Genomic DNA, 12,562 nt, shown 5'->3' with positions numbered 1-12,562 from the left:
ATAATGAAGCGGTAACGGTGTCCCGGTAATTGTCGTGTAATTTCGCGATGTGGGACGAAAGACAACGACTCCGACAGAGGAAAGAGGGGGGAGAGAAAGAGAGAGAGAGAGAGAGAGAGAGAGAGAGAAAAGGACACGTGCGACAGCAGAGCTCGACAGAATCGAGCGGAATACACGTGTGTGACTTACAGGTAGCGGAAGAATTTAACGACCAGGCCGAACCGCTTTATGTAATGGAATTTCAATTACAAAACGCGATCCGGGCGAAATTTACGACGGGCCGCGTCGCCGACGTTTATGCAGATATATTTTATTGCTCCGAGCTCCTGAAAACCGTATCACGCAGAAATTAATTTCGAGCTAGATCTAGATTCCGCATTGCGCTACGTTTACACTGAAGTTTCCTCGCAGCAACACGGAACGTGTTACCCTAGCCCCGATATTCCTTGGATCTACCATACATTGTATATTTAATGTATTCGCGTAATTTCTCACTGGGTAAACATACTCGAAGAATTTCACTAATCTCGACAGCATCGATGTATCTCGTACGCGACGGACGCCGCAATCATTCTCCGCTTTCGTTGCCATGCGCGGCATGGGATTCCTTCGTTTCGTTCGTGATCGCCGGCAATGTATCCTCGGAGAAAAAATTTCCAGCGATGCTTACGGTGCTCAAGATCTCTAGGATGCGTCCCGCGGCCATTTGTAAAATAATCAATTCCTTGCGTGCTTTAAATGCACTTCTGTCTGACAGAATCTTTTACATGGATAACTTTGTGGTCAGGTGATTCCGTTTGCAAATAAACTGAGTATTGAAGACTCGAAGAGATTGCAGGGCATTAGAAACAATGCATTTTAGAACATTCTATTTAAAATAGAAAATAGTGAGAATGTTTATAATACAACTAATGATAATATTTTTACGCTTCGAGTACACTTGCTAATGCATTCAGTTTATTAAGTATAGTTAAGCTCTGCAAAGTGCAATAAGGTTGCACTCGTTAATTATATACAGTAGAAAAGTTTAAATTTAATTCCTACTTAATTGTAGAATATTCGAATCTTTTGAATAAGATAGAATATTAATTAAAGAGTAATATACCAATATTCCAATTTTAAAATCGAATTTGAATATTTATATGCTATATTAATTGAAAGCAAAGAAGAGATAAATTATTTCCTTGTATTCAGATATAATATAAAAATATAACCTTCAATATATTAATCTTCACCTAATTTCCCGTCAATATTTCAATAAAAATCGCGCGATTAAATGCCTCGATTCTACGGGATTTTCTTAATTGCTCCTAACTCCAAAGCGTCAATGAAACAATGGCGATCGCAATAGCGTGTATCCATATTCCCGGATCGATCGATCGCATCGCGCGATCTTGGCCCCAGGAAAGAGAGATTCACCTCGCCCGTGTAGAAACGTCTTCGTAGTCGCAGCTTTCTTCCGATATCTGCTCGCGGCGAGCGTTACGAAACGTAGATCGGTTTGTTGACTTTTCCTCGCAGGAGATGCCGCGTGCGTTTACGCTGCCATTGCCGGCCCATTGGCGGATCGCCATTGGCGGATCACGGCGGTCGCGGGTACCACGTGAAAGCAGTCATCGATCAGCCGAATATCCGCGGCGACCTTTCGCATCGAGATCGGTATCGGCCGTGGCAAGCGCCTGGTAAACGGCTTCTCTCGCGGGGCTCTTTCGCCGGGATCCTATCGTGATCGCGTTACGCAATCATGCTAATGCGGGTTCCCGCGGTCGCGCACAGCTGATCCACGGCAGCCCCTCCGGGTAAAGCACTTTGCTACCAGATGGAAAACAATCGATCGTCGAGGCGAGAGAACCGGCTTCCGGGATATTTTCCAGATACGGGACTCTACGGCGCATCCGGTGCAACGATAAGCCTTTCTTCGATCCTTGGAGCCCCGGCTTTCAATACGCTCCGCTCGTATCCGTGCTTTCAGAGCGTTATAAGATAAGATCTATGAACTGATCGATTATTTTCTGCAGAGGATATAATCTGCTCAGTTGTTATATATTTTGAATCACGTAATCTCTCATAGATCATTGAAGAACTCTGTCTTCTCTCAAAGTAAATTAACCCTTTGCCGTATTTTGACGTGTTTGGCTCGTCATAGGGATTTATGTTAATATCTTGTTAAGTATAAATGTTATTCCGTTCTTTTATGCCGGAATAAAATTTGTCCTCTTGTCATCGGTATTTAACCATTTAAGTAAAAATTAATTAAATTTAAGTAAATTTTCCTTTTCCTTCTATGAAATTATTACAGTAGAAATTCTGCTCTTCTTTGTAACTATGTAGAAAATAGTACAGCAAGGGGTTAACACTAAACCTGCTGAGCCAGTCAGAGCGACTTATTTTATATTTTTCATTCTAAAATCGCTGAAATAAGAAAGACACTTTCGTAGGAAATAATTAAATAAATTCTGTAATCTAAATCTATCCTGTATTAAAGATAGCATATTAAAAATAGCATATTAAATATGGCATATGTAAAGGTAGAAGTCTTCTCGTTGTTACAAAACAAGAGGCGTTACTTCGAAACCACGGCAGGTGTTAAAATCAACAGGATTGCACTCTCGATCGCTCGAACGATCTCTTTCGAACGAACATAAGCGGTTCGATGAAAATTTGATTATCAGGTTCCCGATATACAGAAGTAAAAGCGAACACATGCAGCCTGAAACAATGCCTCTGCAACAGAACTTTCTAGCCAGTCCCGACAGAGTATTCGATAACCCGGTCTGCTATCAAGGAACATTAAAAACAAGAACATAGCCGGCAGTCAATCGAATTCACCTAGTACATTACAACCGGTATGGTTCTACGTCGACATGATAAAAATAGACGTCGTCAGCTTAAAACAATGCTCTCGTTGAGAACTTTCTAAATAACGTTTACAAACAAGACTTGTAATCTCTCGTGCCGAATGACTTGCACAAGAGTGCTTATGAGGAAGAGGATAGTTTCGAAATCGAACGCCAAAAACAGTGTTACTTCGAGGGGGGAAACTAGCATAAATAATTTTTCGTTGAGATGTGAAAGAGGTATGGCGAATACGTCTCTGTCCGGGATAAGGAGTTTCGGTTTCACTGGCGTCGGTGAAAATGTCAACAGGATCGGCTGGGGGACGGAGGTGGATCCGTTTGCACGGCCTTGAGGCGGGAATGCCAGCCGCACCAGGAAACAACGGGCTCCATTTCGGCGACATGTGAACACACACGTGAAGCACGGACGAACATCTCTCTCTCTCTCTCTCTCTCTCTCCGGGAGTCGGGAGAGAACCGCGCGCGCGCGCGGTTGCCCAATCAGCCGGCGAGCGAAAAGAAAGCCGTTCCGTTGCGCAACCACGCGGCCGGGGCTCTTTCTAAACCGTGCGAGGCGATCCGCGTGCGCGACGGCTGCGTCGCGACGCACCCTGGGTCAACCGAGACCCTACGTACAATCATACGGTGGTCTGGAAAACCGGCGGCGTCGAAGTCGCGAGAAATGTGAACCAATTGGAGAACGTCGACACTCGCAAAATTATTTACACGGCGATTGGAATATTTGTTTAATATCTAAACTGTTTAATGTATTTTTTAAACATTTTTTTTGGAGAATCGATAAGTTTTAAGCTTTATGGAAAATAAATACCTTGGGAATTAATCGTATATTAATCGCGGATCGAATAAAGCTATATTCTTTATTTCAATATTTTGTAGTATCTTAACAATAATGCAACAGGTTAAATTCTTTTGTCCTCAAATTTTTGCATATCTAACAATTTTCACCGCGATTGCATAAAATTCGCAGTCCACCGATAACATTGTACAAAACAGCCTTCGAAAATTGACGTCACCGAGCACAGTCAACGCGTTCCTTTAAAAACTGTTCAATGTTACCACAAGCCTTCTAAATAAATGAAATCTACGAACGGTGAAACCTCTGAACAATCGCCACTGAGACTTTTGTTCTAACCGTCTCGGGATTTCCAAAACGTAGAAACAGGAAACGGCAACCCTTTCCATTGCATCTGCTAGAACAATGAATCAGGAAGCGTTCTCCTCGAATACAATCGAGGGGTCGTCGTAGACCCGGGCGCCGCTTGGCGTTAAACAGCGGTTAGTTTTCACCCGGTGAACAATCCCGTAGACAATTGGTCACCGATTCGAAGGCAGGCGCTGTTAATTAGAGGCAGTCTCTGTCACGCGAGAACGGCTCTCGTGAGAGTTGGCTCCGTATTGTGCGTTCGGTTTCGTTTTATCGCGGCGCCGATTCCCAGCCGGTTTCCACGGGGTTTTCCAAGGGGTTTCGGAAACTGGTCGCGGAACAATAAGAATGAATGGATAGAAAAGCGCAGGGTTACGTGGATCTGACTTTTATTTTTCTGTTTTTCCTGGTTCCAGCGACGGGACAGCAGGCGGCGGCGGTCTGGTGAACGTGAACGCACTGGGAACGATGCAGAACAACGCGGACAGCACGCTGGACGTGACGATCACGCCGAGCACTGTTCTGTCCACGCCGGGGCTGAACAACCCCGCGTGGAACAGGCAGCAGGCGGTCAGCGTCAGGCACGCGTTCAAGACTTACGGCAGCAGCAAGAACCCAAATCATGTGATACAGAACCTCAGCATGACCGTGGCCAAAGGGTCCATGTGAGTATACCCTTTAGCGATTAGTATTTGAGGTGTCATCTCTTTGTCTTAGGTTTTCTACCTTTAGGCATTTATTTACCAATTTAATTTATTTATTTTCTGCGTTATTTCATTCATTTCACTATTTATTTATTTTCCAAGTGATTTCACTTATTTCGCAATTTATTTATTTTCTAAGTAATTTTCACTCAATTCCTAATTTATTCATTTTTCAAGTGATTTCACTCATTTCCCTATTTATTTCATTTATTTACCTCATTTAAAAATTAATTCTCTAAATTTACAAAAGCAACAGCATTAAGAATTGAAAAAGTCACTCCCAAATTACAGAAAGATAATTTTTGCAAGAACGTAGACAGTACCCGATTGAATCGTCGATTAACAAATAAGTGTTGTAGCTCCTTCCGAGCCAGAGCCGGTGGTTACCTGTACAGATAAGTTGCTAATGAGCGGAAGCAGGAGTTAGAAATTTGTCGGATAAGCGTTTCCTCTCGGGCAAAGAAAAAGAAAAAGAAGGGAATTTAATCTGCGCGCAGAAGTCCACCGGCGGTATTCTTGTTTCGTTGGTCTTTAATTCGACACTTTGATAAAACGCATAAATATCCGCGAGCAACTAATTACACATTACCGTCCATAAAATTACTGTATGCATTGCCACCATAATAACTGGACAGTTCGCCAATTATTGTTGTAATTGCCTCTCGCCGGAGAACGTGATCCGCGAGGCATGTAAGAGCACCGGGATTAGCTCGCGATCTACATCTTATTCCGTTTATTAATATATATTATTATTTATTAACATTTATTATAATATAATATAGTATAGTATTATTATATTAGGTCTACCGGAAATTTCTATCTTTTCTTAAAAATAAAGAAAATAATATATTTTGTATGTACCTAACATTTATTGTACTGTTATAATTATTTAATTGGATCGGAATTTATGTCCTGTTGTTAAAGTGATGGCGACTTATGAATATCATTTTTATGAAATATATGTCGCAAATAAACTGACATTGGCAGACATAATTTTCCGGTAGACCTAATAATATTGTATAATATTATATTGTGTAATTATTATAAATGTAAAATTATTTATTTATATTATAGTATAAATAATATAGTATACTATAATATAGTGTAATATAATATTGCATAATATAATATAAAATTTATATTACTATATATATTATTATATACATTATACTGTTTAGTGAACCGCAAGAAAGTGAATCGCAAAAATCGAGCGTTTTCGCATTACGAAACCGTCCAAGAAACGTAACAATGCCCTCTCTCATTGTTATAGTAACGGTAAACCAGTCGCCGGATCTGCGAATAAAATAATCAATCGAAATTACAGTGTTCCGCGATCCAGTAATTTCATAAACGTCCCGCTAACGATGCAGATTCCCGCGCGATAACGCGAAAAACGAACGCGCCGATGAAAGAGCGTTCCGGATCGTTTCATTGTTCGAAACCGAGCCCGACGAGACAATTATTACCTTAAACTAGATCCTTTTGTTCGCGACGATAGAGCGTTACGTCGGCCGAATGGATCGAGCTCGAGCGAATAACTCGTCTAGGATCGAGCGCAACCCGAGACATCGGTGACTAGAAACGAGTAAACCTTGATTGCGTTAATTGATGCACCTGCTGCACGTGGTGAAACCTGCTCTACGCTCGTAGATCGACTGCTCGATATTTTCTCGTCGATCCAATCGGCGACAACGCGTCCTTATTAAATGATCGACGCGAGTCGATCGAAATTAGAGTTATTTGGACCTATGAAATTCGTTTTTCGACTTTTTTTTAATTGGATTAAATGACTTGAATTGTTTGGTTATGTTAGAGGGACTATGTTATTGTACTATGATTAAGATAAGTCGATCTATTTGATATTAAAAATATAGAATTTTTTAATATGCCACGGTGGATGGTAAAAACTAATGAACTTCAAAGTATGTGAACCAATAACTAAATAATGTAGGCAAATATGTTTTTTAGAACTACGCGATAAAATAATGATTTTTTGCTATTTTTTATTGTTTCTAAATAATTGTAAAATCAGCCGATTTCGATGAAATATAGCCAAAGTCTTTCTTTTCTTACAACATATAATAGCGAAATTAAAGGAAAGTATTTTAGTCATTTAAAACTCATTTGGAACAATTTAGTCCAGTTTCGAAACTCTCATTACTTTTTAAAACGAGTTCAAATACTTTCTATCAAAGCTAATATTTTAATTCGAATTCCACAAGATATATCATTATTTCTATGATCAATAGACCTTCCTCCAACTATCCAATTCCGAAAATCTTGTTCAATCTTCACAACACAATTTAGAAAAATGAAAATTCCCCACATCGATCCAACAATCGTACATATTTAATCTCCGCGTGAAATGATCTGTTTCACTATCGATCGTGCAGGTATCAAAGGGTACAGGCGTCCGAATGATCGATGAGTCCATCGGATCGAGCCGTAGGGAAACCACGGGAGTCTTTCGTAGAAAGCTAGAGGGAACACAGGGAGATCAGCGGATCGTGACGATCTCCGGCGAATACAGCCGCGGTTCTCGTGGAAAACACAGTCTTTCCTCGGAGACTCGCGTCGCGCCGTTGAATTATGCCCGAATTCCCATGGACATGCAAACACGTCGCGTTTCTACGGGTGGTTTCCGGCACGAAATAAATCGCGGAATGTCCATTACCCTTATTATGCAATTACAAACGTCGCATTATCGTCGTCGTTGTTACGGATACACCGAGTCTTCCACGTTAAAGGAGGCGACGTAACGCGAACGATTACATGAGCACAGGCTGCGAAATTGGTGACTCCGATGACGGATTGAGGATGGCGAACCCTCGCTTTCGATGATTAACCCTTTGCACTCGAAGATATTTTAACGCTTTAACGACTGAGAATTGGGCCGCAAACAATTTGTTCAATGGTACATTTTCGTTTCTATTTTGATTTTATTAATTTTGTTAAACATGAAAGATATTTGTTATTTAAAAAATTATATGATAATACTGAAGCTTACGGTTGTACAATCTAACACATTTATTTCAACAATAGATATTAAATTATTAGTTACCATGACAAACGATTCACAGGGTAAAAAGCCGATTAATAGGCTAAGTAAAATGTTAATTGTAAATCTGGAATAATTTTCCTGGCTCAGTGGTATTTCAATTCTATGTAATAAAATGCATTTTTATGCATTTTATACTCCAAAATTGATTCTTGTGACTCGTACCAACAGTTTCACTGCTCAACAATTTATTAAATCTAAACTATGCTGTTATAAAGGATTATCTTGGGACGTGATGGAACAATTTTATGGAACAATTGCTCGAGTGCAAAGAATTAAATCCGATAATCGTGGAATCCTGGGAACGCGTGGAATTCTTGAAAGAGTTGTCAATTCGCAGCATTTGCTTCGGTAGAAGCCGACAGCGGCAAACAGTAATTAACTGGACGTTGCGAACGATTATCCTTAAGCGATTTATTTTTATGCCGGATCAAAGTACAGTGTATCAGATCTATATACATTTTTCTAACTGAAGCGAATGCTGTTTGCAGTTCCTGCTGAATGAATAAGACTAGTTTAAGTGTTATGCACTATGATTCCTTTTATACTGTGTTTATTAGCATTTATTTATCGTTAATATTTTCCTTAATAGGGCTAGACAATTTTCGTTTCTTTTATCGTCTTTATATACTTTCATTTATAGATAAAATTTAATTCCAACTTAAAAATTCTGAAAAACGAGTTTAACGCGATATTATAGCACAACTATTTACATTAGCACTTCCTTATTACTAATAAATTCCTACGCCAGAAAGAAAATTCATATTTACTAGATGGCAACTTTCATTACGTACTTTAAATATTAATGACAGATCGGTAAAATTTAATTCCAATTTAAAAACTCTGAAGAATGAGTCTGGAACGATATTATAAAACGGAGAGTAAAAATATAAGATTCGAAGTAACGTTTCTTAACTTTCCTCGATAATCCTACAATTATTTCCAACTGCAATGAAAGTTGAACAATCTCCGAAGTACGCGTATTTTTGGAGCCAGATTTCCTGCAGCGCATAACAATGATCTCTCTTTTTGTTTCCGTTAGATACGGACTGCTCGGCGCCAGCGGATGCGGCAAAACCACTCTTCTCTCGTGCATCGTCGGCCGAAGGCGATTGAACTCCGGCGAGATCTGGGTCCTTGGTGGCAAGCCGGGAACAAAGGGGTCCGGGGTCCCCGGTAAAAGGGTCGGCTACATGCCGCAGGAGATAGCCCTGTACGGGGAGTTCACGATCCGCGAGACCATGATGTATTTCGGCTGGATATTCGGCATGTGCACCGCCGAGATCGTCGACAGGCTCCGATTTCTGCTGCAGTTTCTCGACCTCCCCTCGCAGAACCGACTGGTCAAGAACCTCAGGTTCGTGGAACCTCCTCCGTTCGCTTTTCTTCGGCCCTGACTCCCCCCCCTTTCCGCCCATCAATTACCCGTTCCCATCGAAACGAAGCACTTTGGGCGAAGCTTCGTTCGCACGATGTCTACCGAAAAAATAATCCATTACTTTTTTCTAACATAAACTAATATAACCGTACGAGATCTCGCCTAATCCGATCAACCCGATCTAGGATCCGCGTCCTCGTTTTCTCGCACCGTTTCGAGCGTACAATGCGAACGAAGTGGAGCTTGTCCCTGGGGAAAGCGGCCCCCGACGAAATTCCCGCGCGACTAATCGATCAAATGTTCCCGCAGCGGCGGCCAGCAGCGGCGAGTGTCCTTCGCCGTGGCCCTGATGCACGATCCGGAGCTCCTGATCCTGGACGAGCCGACCGTCGGCGTCGATCCGTTGCTGCGACAGAGGTGAGTCAACGGCGTTTCGCGTCGACCATAATCCCGCGGTAACGGGGAACCGTCAAAAATAGCGTAGCCAGTTTCCGAGTTTCCAGTTTCGCCAGTCGAAAATCGCTCGTCCGAGCTCGAAGGCCAAGACCGCGCACAATTGCGGCCGCTCTCGTCGAGAAAAATCTTGCGCGCGCGAGAGAGTAAATCGCGCGTGACCGGAGCTCGCGCGCGGCGATCACGCTTTTAGTGAAAGCGGACCGTCGACGAATCGGAAAACCGTTTCAGGACGCAGAGGTGGCTGAACGGGGCGCAGCTATTTTTAAACCTAATCGACCTTTCGTTATCGACGAGCCGTGAAAATCGTAATCGTCGTTAAACCGTGTTTACCGCCTCGGGCTCTCTCGCGAACAGAATAGTCGCCGGACTGTTTGATCGACGGTCGTTGATCGTTCGTTCCAGCCTTTGTTGAGAATTTCGATCGCGGAGTCCGCCGTTGCGCAATCGGCCACTTCGCCGAACCGCAGATGACCTGCTCCAGATAAGTTTGCCGGTGGTGGAAGGAAAAAAAAAAGGTGCACCGCGAATGCAAATCGTCGAGCGTGCACGCTCACGTGCAACTTCGTTGTCAAAGGATTACGTTTCGCCGTGCTTGCGTAAGCCGCCGTTTGAAAGTTCGTGCACGGCGAACGAAAAACTCGTAAAACTGAACCAGTCTTTAAGGATCCATGCCAACGTATGATTGCCGGGCAATTAACCGCGTCTTTTCCCCGAGCAAACAAGTGCGCCGATATTACATGTTCTTATTCGCGACTTTTTATCGAAGCGGTCGGCCGTCCGATCGAGTCTCGTTTCGCAACGATTTCACGATAAAATTGTCATTGTTTAGGCGTTATTCCGGCGTGAACTGCGCTCTTGTACAATTTTGCGATTTTCTTCTAAAAGAGGCGTAGCACCTTTTACCATCGTATTTACGGGACTTAAACGTATAGGTTTCAATAACGTTTAATGATTTTTTGGGTTGAAATAACGTGTCTACTTTCAGAAATAATAGAATTTTTACTTATTTCGGCATTCTGTAGGTGAATAAACCGTTTCTATAATTCTTTTGTCAACCCTCTAGATGAAATAAATCTTCGATAAGTCGTTAACTATAGCAGAGATCTAGAATTATAAGTAGATCTATATATAGATAGATCGTTGCGAATTGAAACGAAATCAATCGGCGTCAATAGTTCGCATTTCTTTTCCTCCCGGGACCATTCGGAAATTGTCGAAGAAATTCATTGAAAATTGTCCGAGCAGCCGACAGCAATCCGGCGTGGAACTCGTATGACGAAATTATGGGGCCGGTCGATTACAGCGGGGAGGAATGCTGAAAACCGCGTCGGTCGCCGGTTCCGTGGCCAGTCCGCTCGGAATGCCCGCGATTTGCATTTCCACTTATCGGCTCGCCTCAAATGAATAAATATTTCCGTGAATATCAGAGCCAGCCGACGGTTTCCGTTTAAGGGCTTCGTTCTACAACCGCGACACCGGTCTCGCGCGATCCAACCAATCGCTTTATCTCGATTCTCTTCTTCCTCGTCTTCTTCTTCACGATGGTGGACCGTGGAAAACGTCGACGCGACGTTGTCTTAACCTACTTGCACGGCGACACGACGTGGCTCCGGGAATTTCGCAAGCGGGCACCTTCGCCGCGTGTTGCGGAGCTCTTGAACGACGCGCGCCGATTGGAAAAATCCCGGCTGGCTCGATCGCCGGATAATTGCCGGCGAAAGTAAAATTTCGTGGCGGAGAGCGAACCGACCGAGAGATTTTCCTTGTAAACGATACGTCGATGGTTTTCCTCGTTGCCGGCCTGGCGGGGAGGGAGCCGTAAATGGCCCCTTGGATCGCGTTGCGTTATGGGCATTTCGCTGAAAATAATTGCACGGCGGATTTTACTCGTTTCCCAAGACGCGGATCGGTGGAATGCTTAATAGCGAGTCCGTAGTTTCGTGTTAGTTCGCGGTTTTATTTTCGACGAGGTGCGAAATGTTCGGAATTTGTTTTGAGGGAATCGTTGGTTTTATACGTTAAAGAATTTGCACGTGTACTCTCGCGTGTGTCGTTAGAGTTGCGCTAATTTTGTGCGCTGTAATTCGATGTCCCGGTTCAGTTGCATTGCAATTCGATGTTCTGATACAGTTGCATTGCAATTCGATGTCGTGATTCAATTCCATTGTAATTCAATTTTGCAATTAAGTCATGTAGTAATTTAATGATGTTGTGATTCCGTTATGTTGGAGATAGAATTATGTAGTGATTCAATTATGTTGTATTTCAATTGCATAGTAGTTCGATTACGTTGTATTTCAATTGCATAGTAGTTCGATTACGTTGTATTTCAATTATGTAGTAATTCAGCTGTGTTGTAACTCAGTTAGACTCTATTTCGACTACACAGTAATTTAACTATGTTGTACTTCAATTGCACAGTGATCCAACTATGTTGTACTTCAACTACGTCGTGTTTCAATTAATTTGTAATTCAAGTTGACAGTAATACAACTTCACAGTAATTCCACTGCGTTGTAATCCAATTACAAAGTAATTCAATTACATTATAATTCAACTACAAAGTAATTCAACCGCGTCGCAATCCAATCGCATTCAATTCCACTTCCACAGCAAATCGCTCTACCATACTCCAATTAAACAGTAATCCAATCACGTTCTATTCCAATTACATAATCCAACTGCGTCTCAATTCACATTCCACTTCAATTCCACGATAATCCAGCAACGTTGTAATTCGCGCCGAGATTCCCGGCAGTCGCGGTAAAAATACTGAAAATTTACCAAAACGACGGTTCTGGGAAACATAACGCGCTTCCGTTTTCATTAAACGTCGCGTTAAAACGATCGCATCCAGGGTGAAATAAGGAAGCGACAAAAGAGCGCGGCTCGGTGGCCAAGCGGCGAGAATAATGGAAGATAGAACGTCGGGATTCGCCGCGACATCGGGCATTTTGTCTGGAA

General features: G+C 42.4%; 1 protein-coding gene across 2 annotated transcripts in view; it reads left to right on the top strand.

The window, feature by feature from the left end:
* Snu (ABC-type transporter snustorr) overlaps positions 1-12,562 on the top strand; it is a 58,721-nt gene that overhangs the window by 37,674 nt on the left and 8,485 nt on the right. For both annotated transcript variants that reach the window (XM_078176395.1, XM_078176394.1), the window contains exons 3-5: positions 4,419-4,667; positions 8,807-9,121; positions 9,452-9,559. In XM_078176395.1, the coding sequence (XP_078032521.1) occupies positions 4,419-4,667; positions 8,807-9,121; positions 9,452-9,559 (672 nt within the window). The remainder of the gene's footprint in view (positions 1-4,418; positions 4,668-8,806; positions 9,122-9,451; positions 9,560-12,562) is intronic.

Source organism: Augochlora pura, chromosome 3 (genome assembly GCF_028453695.1).
Source record: "Augochlora pura isolate Apur16 chromosome 3, APUR_v2.2.1, whole genome shotgun sequence".
Lineage (NCBI taxonomy): Eukaryota > Metazoa > Arthropoda > Insecta > Hymenoptera > Halictidae > Augochlora > Augochlora pura.
Note: the sequence above shows the minus strand (reverse complement) of the source record. Positions and strands in the feature narration are given on the sequence as shown.